A 22,591-nucleotide genomic window follows, 5' to 3' on the forward strand; every position below is an offset into this window, starting at 1 on the left:
AGCGATGCTGGGGGCCGGCCATCCCTTCCCCTCGTAAGTCACGTAGTTGAGAACCTCGTAGATCACTACTCCCCGGAGCCGGAGCATGTCGGATGATCACAGTCAATTTGAAAAGGCGTCTTCGTTTTGCACTTTCGAAGCGACTCATGATTCTAATTCCGAGCGGGGGGGGGGGGATGAACGTATTATGCCTTTACGTAACTGTATTTTCTGAAGCACTTTTGAAACTTGATGGGGGTATAACTCGTATGTTCAACGTGAAAACCATAAAGCAGTTCTCTTGTTTTGTAACAGTATAAAATTAGCCGCCAACGTTAAAAAATTAACTTTCTATAGCTCATTCGATTGTTCATCGTTTGCACGTTATTTGGTATTGCGAGTCATAAATATCGGTAGATTACAAGAATACCAAGATATTTATTGTCCTATTATTTAACGATTTAGAATATTTGACGAAAAGCAGTATAAAATAACTATTTAGAAAATCAATAGAATCTTTTATGCACATAACGTACTATATTCTCTATATTTTATATATGCGTATATTCTTTATTGATACATTATGTTTACTGTATTGATAAAGCAGCATGCATGTATACTGTATCAATAAAGAGTTAAGTATTTTATTATTCATTCAAACAACTTATTGTTTAATGCAATAACAAGAGCGTTATTTTAACGCTACTTATTCTATCGGCATGCTATCAACTCATTAATCAATATCATATCAACTGAGTTACTCGTTGTTTTTCTATTTCCGTTATTTCTGTTATGGTTCTTACTATCTTATCAACCTCACAGTGAATTTGCTAGTAAAGAAAAAGTAATTAGACATTGCGTCAGTATTTCATTTAATTGTTGAAACGTCTTTCTTGAATCTATAATCGATATATGCAAGAAGTTCTTCATTAAGCGCATGATTTTTATCTAAATTCTTCAGCTATAACTTTTTGCACTAATAACGCGCTGTATGTAACAATTATTTCGTTCAATGCATAAATTTTAGCGCGTGTTCGCGCAAACTCTAAAAATTGAAATCTAGGAATAGAATGTTTAATGAAATTTTCCATTGTCTGATTTTACTTAAATATCATTTTCGTTTGTCTATATATATAAGAAATTATTTTTATTCTTATATAACTTGTCATAACTCGTTTGACGTATGGATTTAAATATGTTACGTCATTTCGGTTTGATTATTAATTAATGCTGATATGCATCGATCATAAGTCATTAAATTAATAAAAGAGCTTGATAAATATATAATGGTTATAGCCATACATCTGCTTTTGACATCTGTATCTATAATACGATTGTTCGTGTAATGAAGGTTGATTTCTTGCTTGATAAATGTTCATTGCTTCATGCTTTATGGCATAGAATACTGTTTCATCAAGCTAAATTTAATCTTTTTTCACATAGTTTTTTGCTTGTGAATATTGAATAAGTTATACAGATACATAAATATAATATAAATATGTAAATAAATAAATTCTAATACATGCAAAAATACAAATAAAATTTTGAGCACAAATTATTTAAGGACATAAAAAGTTGCAAAACTTGTATACATTAAGTCTAATTTTCGCGGAAAACTACCGACGATAAGCTGAAGCTGAATAATTGTAATTAATTTAACAAGAGCTCTAATTATTAAAAAAAATTACTATCTCTTTAATAGATGCCTCGAGATCCGATTATAGCTAAAGAATCATTATTACAACGTTTAATTTCGCGTCTTTCTTTTTACATATGAAGCTTGTTTCATCTATTTTTAATAACGTGTATATAGTTCACGTAAATGGAAAAAAATTTGTGTTTCGCATAATACGAAAATAACAACCGAGAAATTCTGATGACGCCCATGATGCCATCGTCCATGAATGTCAATGACTATCGCAAGGAAAGTGTAATGTTATAGCGTTATTCAAGGCTGCAATATATGTTTCAGGGTTGCGTCTGCTCTCCGTTCGTCTTCTCTTGTTCTCGTACAATTGTTGTCGATCATTTCGATCACGTAACAGACAGCGCGAATTGATTAACTTGTACGCATATATTACAATAGAGCAAAATGTTTAATGCAAAGACGTTCTAATTCGCGTATCAATATTTTACTAGTTTTACTACAACGGGAATTATTTCGGCTTTATACAAACATTTTTGAAAAAATGCTTTTGTTTACGTTTACGAATATAAAAATTCAATATAAACAAAAACAGATATATAAAGAGAAAGTATATATAGATGATGAAATAATTTTTATACAGAGAAGTATTTCATAGAGATGTGAGTTTATCATTTTTAATTTATTAAAATTATGCTTTTTATACGAAGAATACTATAATTTCTATAGATGCCATCCTATAACATTACAAATTTCGCGTGAATGAAGGGTAACGCATCGATGTGGCTTCTGACGGACCGCACGTGTGGTCATACTACTGTAGGCCGCGTCCTTAAATCTAGCAGTTTATTCTCGAGAGCGCGACTCTCAACAATAAAGAAGGAAAAAAAATTCTCAGTCAGTAAACGTAATCCACGATAATTTGATGTATTGTATTCTATCTGCAACTTAACCGCATTCTAACCACACTAGACGACTTGTGAAATAAGTATTTGTAAAAAATATTCTCGTCTGCATATAGGCAACGTTGATATTATGCGCAAGAAACACGTGCGAAGTTTCTTTATAAATATTTGCAAATATTACTTGTGAGATGACTATTGATAATAATAATCGTTTTAAAAATGAAATAATTCACAATTTTTTATCAATGAAGTTGTTCAATTGACAATGTTGATAATGTTCTGCCTTGCCGATTAAAATTCATATTTCAAAACGGAACTTATAGCATTTTCAGAATAAGTAGTGCCATATCATCTGATTTAGCCGCTATTCCTTAACTTTATTTTTATTAATTTAGTAATAAAGGGAAATATCTCTTTTTGCACATTTTTAAATATAAATGATTTTAAATTGCTCGAAAAATTTAAAGGTAAATCCCATATATATATCCGTGAAAAAAATTTACGGAAACTTACCTGAGCGGCAAACCGCAGCCAGGACGGCTTAGGTTCCTTCTGGAATTGCGAGGACGGCAGTCGGGTGGGTTCCTGCGGGTCCTTCGGCAATTTCACGTCCTCGGGATCCATGAGGATACTTAGACTTTCCTCGCTCGGTAGTAGTGGATCTAGCTGCTTGTAATCGACGTCTTGGTCTTTGTTGAGCGGATCGTAGATCCGCGACTTGGTTAGGGCCTTCTGATGATTGTTCCTCAAGTTTTCGGCATAGTAACGGTTGGATTTTTTGCCAGTGTTGCCGGAGAAGTACTTCTTCTCGGTGATGAGGGCGGTCTGGCTGTTGAAGGGACTGGTGTTCGTCACGAGGGTGGCGTTCGACGAACAGTCTAGGTTGGATCCAGAACTGGTCGGCGAAGAGCCGATGACCGGGGATACCCTCGGGTATTTTGCCAAAACGCTGCGCTCCTGAAATGCAGAATTATGAATCGTTTTAACGATATATCGGATGAATTCTACATTTTTAAAATCGCAACGAGATGGATGGATACTATATATCAAAGTAATCGTTCAAACGAAAGAAAATATTAATATACGTGGACAGAATTTTTCTCAAACGAAAGTGCAGCAATAGAACTTTAGGCAGGATATAAAATTTACCACCGTTTTTGTTGTATTGCGAAAAAACAATTTTAGCAACAGAGTCGTTATTGATCGCAAAATGCAAGACTTTCCTATTTATTTTCTAAATCTTAACACATAAGATATTTTAGAAATCTTTTATAAGAATGGATAAAAGTGTATATACAAGTTGAAACCGGAGATAACCGCAAAAGAGGAACTGGACATTACCAGACCTCTACTGCTCCTCTTCGCGATAAAGTTCTACGCGTGGTAAACAGATTACATTAATAAATTCAGAATCATAAATTCAGAACATTGTGCATAATTTTAAAAATAATAAAAAAGATTAGAATAATCGCCCGTTTCAGCTCGATGAAAAAAAGTTCTTTTCGTGCTTCTGAGAAGTTTCGTTTTTCACGACACATTTACTTATTTAACACAGAAATCACTTTTGAAAATTTTTAAAATCATGGATTACTTTTACGAGAAGATGTTAACAGACGTGAAATCCGCGTGAACGATAGAACGTATCCACGGATGAACCGTACACTAAGAAGAGATCACCGGATGTATAATGATAAAAAGATAATTGAAAATTATCAGAAAGATGCGAAGAGCAAATAAAACGAACAAAATCGCGTTACCAATCGCCGAAGAACGACCGTTCGTTTATTCGCTTAGCAGTTTACTCAAAGGGATGAAACATCAAAGCTGGACTATTTATACTGTTTTGAAGAATCGCTTTATCAAGAATCGCGGTGAAAATACGCTAGTAGAGAGGGAATTGAATCATACAAGGGGAGAAAAAAAGTAGAGGACGAATAACGTCTGGACAGGCAAACAGAGCGAGCGAGAACGAGAATGAAAAGAAGAAAAAAGTGTGATTATTGAACGAACCAATGATGAAAAGCCAGCGGCAGAGAACCGAGCAATGATGTTGCCCGGTCGGAGATTAGATGACATTTTTACCCCTGACTGATAACCCATGAACTCCACTACTAACAACGAGTGCGTAGCTTTCGCGAATGTTTCTTTATTTCGTGTTGACGCAAAGCGTTACGTGATAAGAAGATTGTCCAATTTGATTCTATAGCCAAAATCTCGTAATTACCACATTTCCGGAATAACTAGAACTTTGCTGTAACAAACAGTCGGGGATCCTGTCGAGAACTGTCGACCCCGAAAATGAGTATAAATGAATTAATTCAATATTTTTGACATGTTCAACCTTATTTATCTTTCGTTTTTATATTCTTGTCTCTTTTCAATGATATGTTTATACGAAAATCACGTTCAATCCAGATAAAAGTAAACAATGGCGAAGTAACTACATGAATTTTTAATATCCAACAGTAGCCAAGTCATATTTATGAATGCAATTTGAATCTAGCATTTAAGCAATTCTAAGAAGACAGGCGTTAAGGTTTTTGAGATTCCAGGTACAGTAATTCCGATTCTGGATGATAATATTATTTGAGCAGAGTCATTTTAAATTTCAGATTTCATGATTTCTCAATTAAATATAAATCGAATTTTTTATTACTTTCGTAAATTGTCAATAAAATTTAATTATCGATTTTTCATCCGATATGGCAATATAATACTGTATTTGATGGATCCTTAATTCATGAAAATACTTACGTCAATTAAAATCATTTATGAAATAAGTTTAATATATTTTTAAAGAAATCACACGCAAAATTACATTGCAGGTATTCTCTGCACGGTCTATATGCATCTTAAAAATATAAATACTTGATTATGATATAAAAATCAATTTTTTGCCATGTTTTTTTTTTGCAATCTCCTATTTCTACATTTATAATTGTATTCGTGTTAAGAGTAAAGGAGTACGTTCACTTACAAGTCGATTATAATCACAGGTCTTTCTTGTCTTTCATCGGAATTTCAATATGTAATTTCTAACAAAATATCGCTTTAGGATGTTCTATATCGGCGATGTGACACTGAGAATAGATCGCATTGGTGCGATATTGTTAAGTAGACACCTGATTTATGCCCCTTGATTGAAAAGAAGGCGTTATTAAATTTTACGGCGTTCTTCTTGAAGGCTGAACGTTAAAGTGGAACATTGCGTCGTACGAAATATAAAAGTTGTCCGACAGGCTAGCCCATCCAACAAAACATGGATCGTCCTTTGTGTGGACGTGTGATATGATGTTTCACATTACATTGGCATCATAACTATTGTGTCGAAAAATCATCTGTTTATCCCGCGGTCATCACGTGCCTCTTACATGCGAGGTAAAGTTCACACATATATACGATATGAACTATGACGTCTCGGAAGAAAACCGGGCGTTTGACGTAAACTTATGTCAACTTATTCTTTGGAGTTCGATTCTGGTGTGCGCTTGTACACAAAGAAATTCTACGTTCTCTTATCGATTTGCGGAAAATTGTGTGCGGGTCACATGTCGCCTGTAATTACGTATAGGATCGATAATTTTGCGACACCACATTCTTTAGAATATTTTTTAAAGAATCGATACAATCTCGCGACGAATACATGATGGGAGTCCCCGATACAAAACTATCGCAGTCCCAAATTGTTGTTTTTTTAGTGAGAGATGTTTTTAGCGTTAAAATTTTAATCTAAAATATGATGATTTAAATTAAAACATTACTCTTCCAGTGATCCATATGATGATGTTTTTTTCGTTAAGAAAAGATAATTATCTTAAATAGAATTCCAAAACTATACCATAAATCTGGAATCTAGGTTGCGTAATCAGTTATTACGTTAGAACACTATATCAAGTTTAATGAAGTGTTCCTGACCTTCGGCGCGGAATCAGGGTTCTCTGATTCAATTGATTGTTAGATTGTTCATGTTTTATAGGACTTTTGTTATTATAAAGCATGAAAATAAATATATTAAAACTTCTATACTCTTATTCGGATTTCTCATTTTTTGGTTCGAAGGTTATTAGTATAATAACAGCAATAATGAATTATATGAACAATTTAGTTTACTAAGAAAAATATTAGATAACCGAATGTTATTAAATCTATTAAATTCTACGATAAATCTTAGATGGCAATCAAACACAATCATACTTTGTTATCTAATAAACATATCCATATCCACTATATTCACAGTTAACATAGACATTTCTAAATAATAAGCTTAAGAATAAATATAATGAATTACTAATGAAGAACATAACGAGAGAAAATAAACAATTTGATGCATTTTATACTGTGAAATAAGATGCTAACGTATTGAAGAATTATCCACATAAGTTATAAAATCGCGTACGAAAGAATTTGCTGGCCATATTTGAGAGACAAAATTTCAAATTAATAAGACTTGATCCCGAAGTAAATTCTATGAAATTAAATCTCCCTATACTAAGATCTAATCGTTACATTTATTAGCTGCGGAAAAATTGCGAGGAATCTCGTTAATCAAAAAGAAATGGAAAAACGATCTTGGACTTTATACATGATTAACAACATTCGATCTGTCTTTCAAAGACGAAAGTAGTTTACTAAGGACAGTATAATAATATATATCACTCATTTGCTGTAACAATAACATAACATAAAAATTGTGATTTTTCAGCAGACACGATTTAAAGTTTTGAATTGTTATAACTTTCTGTGAGAATTTTAAAATATCGTATTGACATGTCACTCTTTTTGCAAGTTTTACGGTGTTCTCACTACAACGACAAAATGACAACTATGCTAAGACTGAGATAAGACAGTATTGCAACCTACATAATTTATTAAACGACAATAGCACACTGTTCCCTCGGCACAACTGTTCCCTCGGGTGAGTTCGTGAAGATTAAGCATTGTCGATTTAACTGTAAATAGTACATGTAATAACCTTTTTCCCTGTATGAATAAATCAAACAGGGCGATTTTTGAGTTATATCATTGTTGCAGCAAATGAGCGATATGTGACTTTTCCGGGGATATGTTTCAATGTCCCATGCATTCGCGCGCAATTTCCGATATGGTCGATCGATTAAATTTACTACGGCACGGTCACTCGACTTTGACGACTGTTGACCAAGGGATAATTCCATCGTGAACCGCTTCCGTGTCAAATATTAACTAAGATTTCTTCACGTAATTGTGATTTCACCAAACGTAATACAGGCCTTTGAACTAATTGATATTTCTTAAAAAATGTTATGTCTTTTATAAATTTGCGTTTTGCTTAAAGAGAATTAAATAAACGAATTTTTCCTTTGTCTGTATTAAAATCAAAGCATCATTACGAAATTATTTAACGTTATTAATTAAATATTGATCAATTAAACATTTGCATATGCCAAAATGTTTATAAATGCCTATAAATTTTATTTATTTATATTTTCAGATTTAATAAATTTTACGAAAGACTTTGTGTAATGCTATCGTGATTTTATTTTTTCTAAAGACGAGTCCAAAGAATCTCCGTTTTTTTTCTGGAAAAACGTTAATAAACAAAGGCTATGATTTGTTGATATTTACATATCACTCGAGGAGAGTGTCATTTTATTTGGATTTGCTATCGTACTCTTGGGAAATAAAAACTTAGGGGAAGATTATAAGACGCGAACTTATAATATTGAATGTATAGGTTAATTAAATGTAATCATTTTACATCGATTATCTTATCTCAGTTGTCCTCCTCAATAGTTTTTTAAAAATAAAATGAAAACCACACAAAGGATAGGAAAATAAAAGATATAAGATAAAAGAAATTTATGTCAAACGATGATATGTCAACATTTTTACGGACAAAAAAGTTAGATAATACTTGCACTTTGTATAGCGCGTACCCTCGCATTTGATTCTTAACAAATCCCCTCTTCTGCCGACCAATCAGAAAAAATATGTTTCGTTCCGACTACATAACTATATCATGTAATCTTCGTCACGCGATCAAACGCTAATCAGCTTTACAAACTAGAGGGAACGTTTCGCAAAGTGAAGTATATGTTGTTACGTCATAGCCCTCGTACGCAGTTCGTATATAATTCAGCATCAAGTGATTACAGAAATCAATATTTGCTATATTCTACTCGGATTTGAAACATCGTGAACAGCAACAACATGCATAACTCAATTTCGCTATATTTGATCGATTATATACCGAGTGTTCGATAATACATGTTGCAAACTTCGTCTATGGCGTCTTTGGTTAATTGATTTCTATTTTGCAAAGAATTAATTATCCGCCGAAGTGCATTAGTCATATAGACCATGAATTTTTTTTCTTTCTTTTTACTGTAAGATGCTTTACGAGTGTCTCGTAATTCTCGCTTCTTTTAAAACGCCTTGTACGTGAACATGCATTTGTCACACTCAGTTTTCGTTCAACTTCCATACGTGATTGCCAATTAAAGGTTTTAAATTAAATTAATGCAGTATAACAAAAAATGGCTCCATCAAAATAATTAAAATTAAAAGGATTTGTCTTATCGATGTTGTATATATATTAACGTGCCATTTGATGCAGTTGATGGAAAATCATTCGGACAACACAAATGTAAGAATAATGTTATTAAAGAATTTAAAGGGCAATTCCATCTTTGAAACTTTCTCTGTAGACGCCCTTTGAAGGTTGCGTTATTCGAATGTTCGTCTTGGATGTTCTCCCTCAAGTCAACGATTTCTGGACGATAACGGCAAAAAATTTTCCGGGTAACCTTGAATGCGAGTCTTCAATTACGTTACGCAAGGCTTTGGCTGATAGCTCTCGGAATGAGATCGCTGATTTCTTCTAAATCAGTCGCACAGCCCACGCGAAATATTTTTAGTGCTTCCCAACATGAAGTCTTTCGTATAAGCGATGCTATTTCTGTATCTTATGAACGTCTGCCAAAGTGGTACGTTTTGGTCCGAGTGGATGCTTCGTCATTTTGTTCGCGGTGTAAGAATGTGCATTTCTCTTTGCGCTACCAATGTCGGTGTGACGCTTTTGCAACACTATTTCATATCGGATCCAACAATATTAGAGTTGATCAGAATATATAATTATGGTAATAACATGTTAATTATGATAACAATATCTGTATGGTAGAACAATACTTTTCGAAGTACATATAATAATAATTATAAAGTTATTTTATCGCGTTTTCTCATCTTAAAATCATTAAAAGTTAGATAATAATTTACTAATTGGTTATATTTTATCATTTCTGGATCGAGAATCCAAGATTGATCAGAAATTAATATTGAACAATTTTTTGAAATTGAAACTTTTGTATGAAACAATTTGCAAAAATACATCAAGTTAATCAAAACATATATATTTAAATTTTCTTATTGTGGCAGTATCGATTCTCGATTTCGCGCGAAGCTCGTAATTCATCTTCATCGTTTTTATGCTTCTCTCGTTGGCGCGACTTATAGTTAAGTAACACTGGCAAATAAAAGATGTTTCGATCCGGCAATGTTCTCTTAAAATAGTTCGTTGAAGAAAGTACATAGAAGGAAAACGAATGCAGCGAGCAATAAGAATCAGAGACATTCAACGCGCCGCGCGGACGAGATCTTTTATTTTCGTTTGTCGTGAATTCCTTCGTCATCATCTGCATTTATATCGAAATGCATTTTAATTGACATTAATACTGGACTGAAACAGCATTTAACTAATTGATTTGGATGTTAAACAAGTCTTAAGATACTTATTCTATCAAATAGTATCGATTGTCTATCTTTAGCTGCATTCCGATATTCACTGTCAGTACTGAAACTCTATATTTTTCTATATTTTTCTATATTTTACGTCACGTATGCTATAGATTTTCAGTACTGACAGTCGCTCACAGTAAACATCGGAATCCGCAGTTTATTTCTGTCATATAAATTAGAAATCTCCTCGTTCGCGCGACGCGTGTGACTACGAGTGGCTTTCCTTGCCCTTTCGCAGTGAGCTCGTCACTCTCTATGGGTTTGAAAAGGGTGTTTTTGGATATTTTAGAGCAATAGTGGACGTACCGGCGGCGTGGACACTTGCGTGGGTTGTTGCTGATGCATTTTAGCGCTGCGTCCGTGAGACAATTAACGTGAAGATAAGTCGACTGCATTTCTCACGTCGTCTTGATCGAAATATATTATTTCACACAAGGCGGGAATGGCGGAGTGAGAAGAATTAGTAGCATGATAGTGACGATAGTGCATCGCGGTATCTCGGTAGTCGCTCGTGATTTATGGCATGTTGTCGGGAGACGTGCAAATCCTATTATTATTTCCTGTTTGCGAATACATAGAAGTGCACGTAGAGTTGTGGCGCACGTGAAATCGTAGTGCGATTCATCTGTGCCGAGAGTGTCCCGCGTGTAAGGCAACCTAAACGAGTGTATTTTCAAACATCGGGGAGTAGAAGACGTGAAAGAAAATGTCGCGTGGAAAATTCTGTATAATGAAAACGATCATGTCGCGTGTCTTAAATGCCAAAACATCTGCAGGCGTAAGACGCTTTTTTTACGTGCAATATTCTCTACATCGCGAAATTAAAGTGCATTAGAATGCAGGTCGATGGATTTGACAATATGAGGTATCGTTCCAGGGATTGTTTTTCTCTCTCTCTCTCTCTCTCTCTCTTTCTTCCATTTGATTTTCAAATATAATTAGCTTGTGACTGCCGTGTTATTACAGACTTTTCTGATACATTTGTATATTTAGCCTCGCAGATAAACGAAGTTTGCTTACCTCCCGAATACTCCGGAACATTCAGAGAAGAAAAGGCAATGAATTGTTCGTTTGGAAATTTCAAGATCGGCATCTAAATCTTTCTGATTGTTAAATGGATCCTCATTATCATTGTTTCTCAGTGATATTATTGCTATTTCTATCATTGCAGAAAATTACAGTGTCGCAATAAGTTATGTTAATTTTTCAATACCCCAATGTGTCCTCATGTAAGTTATAATTTTAATTTATGCGTATGTATCGAATGGCGATCTTGTCCTGGAAGTACTAATTTACGTTCCGATTTTATCGAGCAGTATTTCATTATTCGTGTTATTCCCTTACTATATAGCATTGATATATCAGCATTAGCCCCTTTTGTGCGCGGAGCAGCAACCCGCCTTACATTCGAGTACAACGTTTAACACGCTCGATTCGTACTGATAAATCGACAGGAAAAAGTAGACACGATATCGAACATGCTTGTTGTAACGCCAAGTCGGTAATACATCCATCGAATTTTATCGACTGGCTATCGATTGTTGTTTTGAAGCAATGCCTAATTAAGTCGAATGTCTAATTACGTATCGAGTCTTGTTGCGCGATGCTTTCAGTACCTAGCAGCAACGAATTCATGAAGATTTATTATGCAGCAAATCTAGCATATTAAATAATTATCGCATTTCTTTTTTACCCATATTTAATTTCAATTATTCAAATGAAAAAGAATGCACGTTAATTCGAAATAAAGTTGATTTGTGAAAGGAAAAGGATTACACCAATTTCAGGTGTAATTATTTAAATATCTACGGCTGAATGTAAAATAAATATAATTACGACAAATTGTGATCTGCTACCTGAAATCTCCAATGAAAAGAATTCGTCGATCGTTTATCATTCGTTTCCATTTTGAGCAAAGGATAGTTTTAGATAATTAAAATCTCGAAGACATCTCAATAGGTTTATTCTCCAAAATAATGTATGAACATCATACTTCCTGCATTCACTCGATCCTGAATTGGCCTGTAAAGAGTGCATCGGACTTTCGATGACACTCGACTCGAATAATTCTTTTTTCTGTTTTTCAAATGGACGAATATATCTGTATGCGACACCATATATCTATCTATATACATTTTATTATTTACGACGGAATATCTGCAGGTTTTCCGGTCGTCCTTGATATTTCAGACGTATTGACGCGTAGTTACGGTAGATCGCGAAGCAATCGTGAATTTAAATTTGCCTGTGCTTTAACGCTATCTTAATTCTTGACTACCTTGAGAGCCGGAGTATCGGTCGATAGCATAATATATGCGGGAATTAGATACAACATGTTTGAAAGACGATAACGCTCTATACCTGGCTCTGTCTGTCGATTCGCACATCGCGCAACGTGAAAACGCGGGAGCGGGATCCGAGCAGTTTCGAGAGTTAATGATAAAAGTCGGATTTTCATCAAATGGTTTTATTGATGCTTTCTATCAACATTACAAATGTGTATGAGATGAAAGAAATGAAAGAGACTCGGAAAGAGTATCGATACTTTTATTAGACAATATATTTTCTATTTAGGAAAACAATACTTTCAATACATTGCTATCGAATACTGTTACATTGATTTTTAAATTCAATTAATTGAAATTCATAAGATATGAACATAGTGAGTAACACAATATTTAATATTTTCTAATTTTTTAACTCATTTTTACGTTCATAAAAATTGTGAATAAATAAATAAAATTTCTTGATGCTAATTCAGGAATATTATTGTATTCCATTCGTTGTCAGTTAAATAAAACGTAAGAAATTTAATTACACAAAATGTATTACATTTTTACTTATTATCGTTAGATAGATACAAATGTCAAAAGCATTACGTAAGAAATGGAAAACTTCAAGAATGTGGCTTTTGAAAATATTTCTTGATTTGTTCTTGTTTTCTTACGTTTATTTTATCGATACTTCTTTTCCGACACAAGCGCACTATGAATACGTTCTTCCGATAAGTCAGGTATCGATATTTTTCGTTCGATATCCTGATCCTGAGGTAGATAAGCACTGAGCCATCCAGGTGATCTATGAACAACAACGATAGATTATTCAATCCCAACAGAGAGTTCGAGATCTTTCTGATGAATGATGATTGTTCTGCGGAATATCAATGTTGGTGCCGCTACAACAAGAACAGATCTGGGCAATTATTATTTACAGCACGAAATAAAAAAACAATGTTTCGAACTTTACCATTTTAATTATGAAAGAAATGTAAAGGTAAATCATACATACAATTAAAAAAGTAAATCACATATATATACATACACACATACATATAATGTACATTTATGCATATATATAAAACAATTACTTTGATTTTACATACTATCGATGAATTTCTTCAAAAGCAATTACAATTATTATATTATTATACTATTGTCACTATATTAATAACAAATTTTTATTTAAGTTTCTAATTACTTGACTTATTAATAATTTTTCCTTTAACCAAAAAATTAATTAAGAAATTATTTGGCAATAGATCGATTGAAATGCAAAAAGGGATTATTTAATCAAAAATCAAACGTATAATCGAATGTATATCAATTTCAATACACGCAATCACACTCATCAAATAAGATTAAATTTATTTATCTAATTGGCCAATAGATAATTTTATTTACGTAAAGCCCATTGATCAGTTCGATCAATAGATTTGATTAGATTCGATCTAACTTAACTATTTCATTAGAACATTCCTCGAAAATAAATCGCAATTTAATTTAGCAAGGCCCGCGTTTATCTTTCTTGGTGAAATGCGACGACTCACGTTGACGCAAAAGATTTTATCGCATCTATTTTTAAACCACCCGTACAGGATGTCCGAATTTAAATGTGGTTGACATGTGGAGATAACGACATGAAATACTCGATTTCCGAAAAAATAGATCGCTAATAAAAAAAAAAACACATTTATTGTGATTTCGTCCTACTTCTAGAAGAAAAGCGAGCAGAAGCGGCGCTTTCGCACTTTTTTCTTATCTTCGATAAAATCAAGTACTCGCACGTCGACCCGATTGCTTTCGGAAAATTCCTCGTCCGTAACTCCGTTACGTAACTCCCCGCGCAGTGCGCCAGCACACCACACCCTGTACAAATATCCTGAAAAAGTTCACAGCGATAATCGGTCGGCGTGCGCGGCGATCTTCTCTAGATTTCATCGTTCCGAACGACGCAGTATCGATAGCGCGCGCCAGCCAGCCGCACGCGTAACGATTAATTTATTTTAATTTTATGAATCGACTCGCTTTTGTTTGCACGGTCGTTCACGCATAATAAATTCGTCGCGTCTCCTCGCGTCTCGGCCGAAATACGGCGCGGCTCACGCTAGTTTCTCTTGGCTGAACAATTCATTATGGTTACGTCCGCGACCTTATGCGCCGGATGCGCGCGCACAGCGATCGATATTTTCACCGGGGCTTACAGAGCTGCATACGAACGCCGGTTATCCGGCGACCAGTGAAAATCGTCGCGGGCCACGAAATAACCGGAACTCGGGAACTCGGAATGGCTGGGTCTCGGCCGAAACCAACGGCGAGGTTTCGCGCGAGCGTGACTTCGGCTGTCTCGTGCGAGGCCTTTCCCTCCGGGGACCGAAACCGGTATAGTCTCGGTGAGCCAAAGATCTCCACGAAGCGCCACGAGGATGAATTCGCTCGAGCGAAGCAAGTTGCGCGCTCCTTCAACAATTGTAGCTTCAAAAAATCGGATACGATGAAACTAGATCCCATACTTCCAATCTCTACACCTGTCCGCGCATTTCTCCGGCGTTTTGCAACGAGACGGAACGGCAATAGATAATGTGCATTTTTTGCAGACGAGCCCGTGCTGTTTTGAGATCGTATCGAACGATACCTAAAATCTCGCCGTTTCTTTCAATGCGAAAGCACGTAATGTAACGTAACGCGATTTCGCGATCGAGAGGGGGATCGTTATAGGCCGTGACTTTCCGAGCTAACATGCGATTTCCGCGCGTTAAATATAGATCCTTCGAAGCCGCAGTCGGGAATTGCAGACACGAGACGATAAGAACGACGCAAGAGACAAGAGAGATCAGCAGGCTCGAGAATGTGCGAGAATTGTTGGAATAAATGGGATAAATTAATCGCGGTAAATGTTCGATACCGCGATCGAGATATGAGACGGCAGAATTTTAGACCTTTCTCTTGGCGGAAAGCGAAGAAGGCGCATAAAATTACTGTCGTATAGAAGTACGACGAAGAGATTCGCGGTATCCAGTTCCGAATAGTACGATTGACTAACGCGTGAAACTCATCGCAATCAATTTTTCACCCTTTTTTTATAAATTATTCCTACATTCCTTGAGCCGAGAAAAAATGTCACTGTTGCGGCCCAACGGTTCGTCATCCGCGATTTAGGCGATGCAAAGACAGTACGAAAACCTAATTGAAGTCATCAGACAATGACACGACCTGAGAAGAGAAAGGGGGGCAAGAGAAAGAGATAGAGAGAGAGAGGGTGATACAGAGGGAAAGAAGGAAAAGACAGGTCGGGAAAAGAGAGTCGAGGCCGGAAAGCCGAGAAAAAAAGCTGTCGTACAGGCGGCAGACGCCTGCCACCGGTGCAATGGAAATTTCCACTGGCTTAAGGGTGGGGAAGAGGTAGGCGCGGAAGGAGATAGCGAACGGGAGAGAGAAAGAGAGAGAGCGAACGAGTGAGCGATCGAGCGAGTGCATGAGGCGAACGAGGGTGACCGTCGAGTGCGCCGGAGAGAAGGACGGCGGGCGCGGGCCGCGGAAACTGGCGGCCTGCCCCCGGTTCCTGCCGTGGAAACCGGACGCGGCTTGGCCGCGGAGAGAAACCTAGATGAAACGGACCGGGTGCCGCGTGCCGCAGGAGCGCGCGGCCTCCGTCACCCGGTGGGTTTACCGCGCGCGCGGGGTCTTACCTTCGTTTTCGCGAAGGGCGGCAAGCATAGGGGCCATGGCTGCATCATCTGCCTCCTTTGGAAGCCGGGCATCCTGTCGTCGCGTAGGTACTGTCGTCGGTAGGGGGGAAGGGGAGAGATTGCCGAGCGCGGCTGTGCGGCTTTTCACACTCTCTCGCGGGCGAGTGCCGGCGACTCGCGCGGCTCGTGTATCTCGTACGGCCAGCTGCTGAGTGTCGTCGTCGTCCTCGTCGTCGTTGTCGTTGTTGTCGCCGCTGCTGCTGCAATTTGGCTTGATATTGGCGAGAGCCTCAGTTGGTCGTAGTCGTGTGGGTTTATCAGTCGCTTATCTCGCCAAGTAAAATTATTCCTGGTTGCTCCGACTGGACTGCCCCTCGCGGCCGGCGCCGATGAGACGCCGGTGGCCGTCAGCTAGGTCGCGCGACTCCTCTCTCGTCGATGCGCGACCGGCGCGTGCAGTGCGCGCGGCAGTGCGGCTCGATCGGCCGGCGGACGCGTGCGTGGGTGATTACGCACGCAGGTGTATTACGTGCGTGTGTGCGTATTCTTCGTTTGCGCGCGCGTACGTCGCAGCTGATCACACGTGGCTCTGTTGTGATCACCGCGAGCAGGACTCTCCGGGGCCTCCGGCGCCAAGTGACAGAACGTCGTCGTCGTTCGTCGACAGCAGCTGTGCGACCGAAACGCGTTTTCTCCCCGCGCGCCTTCGATCGATTGCGATTCGATACCGTGTCACGTCTATACGGTCAGCCCTCCGTTTGCGTGTGTGGGTGGTCGTTCGAGGTCAGGTGGGTGGTTCCGTCTGGTTGACGGATGGGTGGATGCGTGCGTGCGTGCGTACGTGCGTACGTGCGAGCGTTGCGCTGGTGCGTCGGTCGGGAACGTTGCGCCGGTTGCGCGCTGTGTTACGCACCCTCGAGTAACGACGACGTGACGCAGAGAACGATTGGAGCCTAAATGAGACCGTTTTGCGGGCCGCTACCCGTAGCACCCGTCTCTCGTTGATTCACCACCTCTCTACCGCACCACTACGCCGGCTCCGGTGTCGCGATATAGTGTACTGTTATCGGCCTAGCTCCTGTTGCTCCCGTCAAATTTCTTGGAGAAGCTATACTGGGAAAAGGAGTCCCTGCCACGTGAGGAAATTCCTTTTCGCAAGAAATCGAATTTCCTTCTCTCCCTCTCTCACGATCACAATTGTCCTTTTTACACCGTCGTTCACCGCTGCCTTGTGATGAGCGCGCGTCTCTCGCCGCCGCGTTTAGACAGCGGGGATATCCCTGGTGATGTGTCGCTCAAGATCAGGTTCAAGGATCCCGATTTATCTTCTCTGTTTTGTTTTTCTTATCGCCTTTTTCTATCCGATGTCTCGATATCTCCAGAAAGTGCCGCTTTGTTGTCGTTTTCGCGCCTCGTATTCGATTCCCTCGATCGTCCGATCGCTAACGCTACGACTCGGTTGGCATGGAAAAGTCTGGTGTTACGTGTGTTTTGGGGAACTTTGCTAATCGGTTCGGGGAGGTTTGTCTCTTTATACACACCGCTGCGGTATAAACCACGCCTCTTCGGCGCGTCCGTAGGAGGGGAATGCGTTTTCACGCGGCTAGGCGCGGTGCGACGCGACGCGACGGGAGGCTACGTCACGCTGCGCGCGAATTTATCAGACCTCCTTGGCGAGGCCCGAGACCTCGGTATTCGTACTTGCCTCGAGCACAATACGAGAAATACGATGCTCCTCCTGAGCGGTTAGGCGCCGCGCGCCGAGTTGCATCAGATTTGATCATCTAACGACTAACCGGCTAGATATTAAATCAGCGCGGCGCCCGAAAGTTCCTTTCTGTTTTCTCTCTTTTGTTTTAACCGCGCGGTGTGCTCGATGATCAAAACGTCTGTTACGTTTCTATAATGACTTTAAAAACAATTCTCACTATAGTTCGTAATTTTTATTTTAGATGGCTTTATTTTCTTTTTTTTTCTTTACACATTTTTATCTTTAATAAACCTATTATTGGCTTCCTTGGAATCTATTCAATAAACTTGACGATCTCACCAGTCCCTCTATACATTGGTCCTAAACAGATATCTGTTACATATCATAATGATTTAACCCTTATTCGATTTTACATGTTTTCGTAAAAATGCGAAAAGGGTTTCGAACTGAGTTTTTTTTTTTTCTTATCAACATTTCGAGTTGTAACGTAGTTTGTTTTCGTAATTAATTATAAAATATAAAAAATGTTTAAAAATGGAATATTAATCTAATTTAAGGAATATATAACGGCAATCATAGGTATATAAAGATTATGCATAATTGTTTTGATATTTTAATTATTATCGCGAAACTGAAAATATATAGTTTCGTTAATATTATGAAACATCCGCTAATAAATTGTCTATATTCCGAGTCCCTGATTTATCGCTATTGATACGTTTGGCTCCAATAAGCATAAATGGGACAGATTTTTTTTAATGAATATTCTATAGCACCTTGTGAAAAAACATCTGTGTTTGTATTAATCGCCTCGTGAAATATGTTTCAAAGATGAAATAAATTACGTTTGTTACAGAACGTTACATTCTCACATTTCTCGTAGTTTCGAAGTACTGTAAAACATTTTCGTGCGTGATGTAGAAAGAAATTTAAAGATTAAAGATTAAGAAGATATTTCGATCTAACTTCGAATATTAATGTAATAAAGATCAAGAAAGTTGCTTTACGAAACTATGCTCGACATTCAATTAACTATTTAAAATATTACCAAAAGCAACATTTTTTTCAACACAGGACATTTTCTTGTCGAAGTTTCGCGGAACTTAGCAAAATAGGAAAGAAACGTAAAGATAAAACAATTTGCTTTTCAAAAATTATTATCGTTGTATATAGCTTTATTATTCAAGAAATATGAGAGATATGTCTTGTGTTATGATAAAAGTGTTATGTATATTAAACAATTTCATAATGATGTATTATAATGGCATTTGTAACATGATATAATAATATACTTGTTTTCCAACTATCAATAAGATCTTTCTGCAACGTATCATCGGTATGCGTGTCGTTATACATTTTCACGCGACAAGTTGCGCTGATCTCTCACATTTATCCCATTTCTACCTAATGTATTATACATTACTTACATTACTAGATACTGATCTCTTTGAAAGCCGCGCCATTCACGACGCTATTCCTGTGCACAATATGCATTTCACAGCGTTTGAAACGTTTGACTTTAAAATAAATTCGAAATAAATATATTCCGGGTATCTTTATTTGGTCTCCTTATTTGTGTATCTAATCTTCAATAGAAGAACAATTACTATAGTAAGCAAGGTGCATTCCGTTTCACGCATAATGCATCATTTATCCTTGTTGTTCACCGAATATTAAACAGGGATAAATGATGCATTATATGCGCATCGGAATGTACTCATAGTCTGAAACAATTTTTGAATATATGAAGACTTCACAGAGGACAAGAAAATAATGCTTGGGTATTGGCAACTAAAAAATGACGTATCTCATTTTCTATCAAATAATAATTGCAGAAAAAGTTGGATTTTTTTTTATAAGGCACGTAATTAATCGTAATGTGCGTCAGCCTAAAATAGATCTAAGAGGATATAAATAGTTTACATGTGTAATAAGCTAATTATACGCAAGTTCTTGAATTAAAGCATTGGATCGTTATAACGTATGGTGAATCAATGAGACATGAACTGAGCGACATGTATCGCATCGCGATTACATTTGTCGAGGTAGGTTCAAACGGCGCAGTCTCGATCGTTCATGGAAGGTTCGAGACGTCCGACCTCGTTCTACCATATATGCCAGTAGCCAGTCCTGTCTCCGTACACGCCTGTTGGCACGTACGCTTCACATCCCTGTCGTGGAAGTCTCGTACCGTACCTCTTCCTTCTGCCTCTCTGGCCGCAGATCCCTTTACACGCTCGCGTACGCACCATTCGGCGGGATACAGATTCCTTTAATAATGTTCCTTTAATGTTCGTTCGGCATTTCTTCTGTTCACTGCTTGTTGGATACATATGAACTTCCTGTGTCTCTTATCACTCTATATATCTATCATGCGTGCTAATATTTACACTCTTCTGTTTAGATTCATTAATGATAATTTGGTTTGTCAAAAGATACTAATAAGAAACGCTCGAAAGTTGTTATTTCTTATAATAAGCAGCTTTCCTACCTAAATACCTGTTAGCGAATGCTCAGAATAATAAATAGACATTGAGCTACTGCGGCCGCACAGGCCTTCAGCTTGCTATGTCACTTGATTCTCGGCAATCCGATCAGAGCTCTATTATCCTCGGCGCTTAGCCATTAGCAAATACCTAAATGAGAGAACAGGTAATAAAAAAGATAATTTCCGAGCCTTGCTGATAAACATTTTGGCTGATAAACAGTTTTCCTTTTGTTGCAGTAAACATTTATATAATGAATGTATATAATGAATATCTGTGAAAGTAATATACCTATTGAATATAATACACAAATATCGTATCTCTTTTATTTTATGTATGTACATATTTTCTTCATATATGTTTTATATATATATATATATATATATATATATATATATATATATCTTTCATATATTCATATTTATTCTTATTTATTAGACTTAGAGGATTAATGCTTTTTTTTAATACCACACATCAATCACTTATCTTATGCTTGTCTTCATCGAACATTGGACTTTGCACGATCAATTATCGCGCTAATCGATACTTCGGATATCCTCTTTTTCTTACGAAATTTTGGTGTGCCAAAATTTTCCTGATGACTAGCGATAAGAACTTTTGCAACCGCGAATTAATAATTATTGGTAAAGGAGAATATATCAATATATAATTGCTCCTGTATAAATTATAATTGCAATAATTGCAATTTTTATTATGCTATACAAAATCGAAGAATATGTATATTATTTATAACAATTTTCTTTATTATATTTTTTTATTAAAAAGTAATAAGTTTTTAAATAAAAAAGTTCTTGATGTTTCAATGTTTTTGTTATCTGATGATGTTAATAAAGTATAATTTTTATAAAATACAAATTCTATACTTTCTAGTGAAATAAAAAATATAATTTTGCTATTTAGTTGGGCTTTTGAACTATAAATGAGTGATTAATTGCAAAATGCCATAAGTGCGCATAATCTTTAACTTCTTATTCAAGCAAAAAATAAGTATAGTGATCGATCACTTTAATATTAAGACTTAGGTTCTAAAATTTTCGAGAAAATTTTATAATAACTTGACTTTTTTTAGTTTAGTCTTTAATTATTTATGTCAATTAATATAATATTATATATTACTAAGTCGTTGCCTCGGTTTTAAGGAAACTTAAAATGATTAAAAAATGCACAGATATACTTATGAAGCTCTTATTTCGATTCAACGTTTCTGGATGCACCGTAATTAATCTTTCGTATTTCATTGATCGCAATTTCAACGATTTTCCTTCCGCTTTACAATCGCGGATGACGATCGCGATTTATCAGCATGGAAATAATCGATTAATCTACTTTTATCATCAATATTGCACGTTATCTCTTGTCTGTCGAGAATGTAATAATCATTATCCACTTCTGTGCAGCATTTAAGACAGGTTTATGGTCCATGTGAACTCAGATCGGTTGTACTTGAGAAAAGAAAGTGATTGGCCGATTCACTTATATGTGCTGTCTATATACAAATTAGCTGCTAGATACTCGCAGTTCCGCAATTTGTATATTATTAAATAAACAAATAGTTATTTCTGTTGATGAAATTATTTCTATTGATTATAATTACTTATAGAAAAAGACATATTAAGGAATTTGCAATTTGGATTATCATCTGCCTTTGCCGAGATATAACATCGAATATTAAATAATAATAAATGAACTTGTGTGTGTGTAGGTGTGTGTGCGTGTGCGTGTGTGTGTGTGTGTAACCGCTATGTGGAATAACACAAATAATAGAAATATGGCTAATACGTTTGAACTGAGTCTTTATGCTTAATAATTCGAATATTAAAATTAAATAAAGTAATTGAAATTTTCGTACAGAATAATTGATTCTCGTTTATCAAAAATATAATTTTCTTGTTGTGCTATTCACATAGCATTTCATATATTTATATGTATTGCATTTGTTCCATTATTTAAAATATTATCTTATTGCTGTTTGAATCAAATATGCCGATGCGTCACTGCAGACAATGATGTGTATTCTTTCTAGTGATGTTTTATATTAACAAACATGAGAGCTCTCAAGTGTAAGAGCGCCAGTCAAAGGTCTTCAAATGACACCCACCCCATTTT

At 36.6% G+C, this 22,591-nt stretch overlaps 2 protein-coding genes across 3 annotated transcripts in view; one reads left to right on the forward strand and one right to left on the reverse strand.

Moving 5' to 3' along the window:
- Nucleotides 1-22,591, forward strand: part of LOC112460944 (RING-box protein 2) — a 45,337-nt gene that overhangs the window by 11,192 nt on the left and 11,554 nt on the right. The gene's annotated exons all lie outside the window — the stretch shown is intronic.
- The window catches only part of LOC112460943 (facilitated trehalose transporter Tret1-like), a 31,931-nt gene that overhangs the window by 8,096 nt on the left and 1,244 nt on the right, over nucleotides 1-22,591 (reverse strand). The window contains exons 1-2 of one of the 2 annotated variants that reach the window (XM_025025906.1): nucleotides 16,268-16,361; nucleotides 3,043-3,486 (exon numbers count right to left, since the gene is read on the reverse strand). In XM_025025906.1, the coding sequence (XP_024881674.1) occupies nucleotides 3,043-3,486; nucleotides 16,268-16,339 (516 nt within the window). In that variant the 5' untranslated portion in view covers nucleotides 16,340-16,361. Of the gene's footprint in view, nucleotides 1-3,042; nucleotides 3,487-16,267; nucleotides 16,362-22,591 lie in introns of those variants that run through there. The other variant, XM_025025907.1, reaches the window with a different exon arrangement.

Source organism: Temnothorax curvispinosus, unplaced genomic scaffold, assembly GCF_003070985.1.
Source record: "Temnothorax curvispinosus isolate PA1 unplaced genomic scaffold, ASM307098v1 QBEX01010932.1, whole genome shotgun sequence".
Lineage (NCBI taxonomy): Eukaryota > Metazoa > Arthropoda > Insecta > Hymenoptera > Formicidae > Temnothorax > Temnothorax curvispinosus.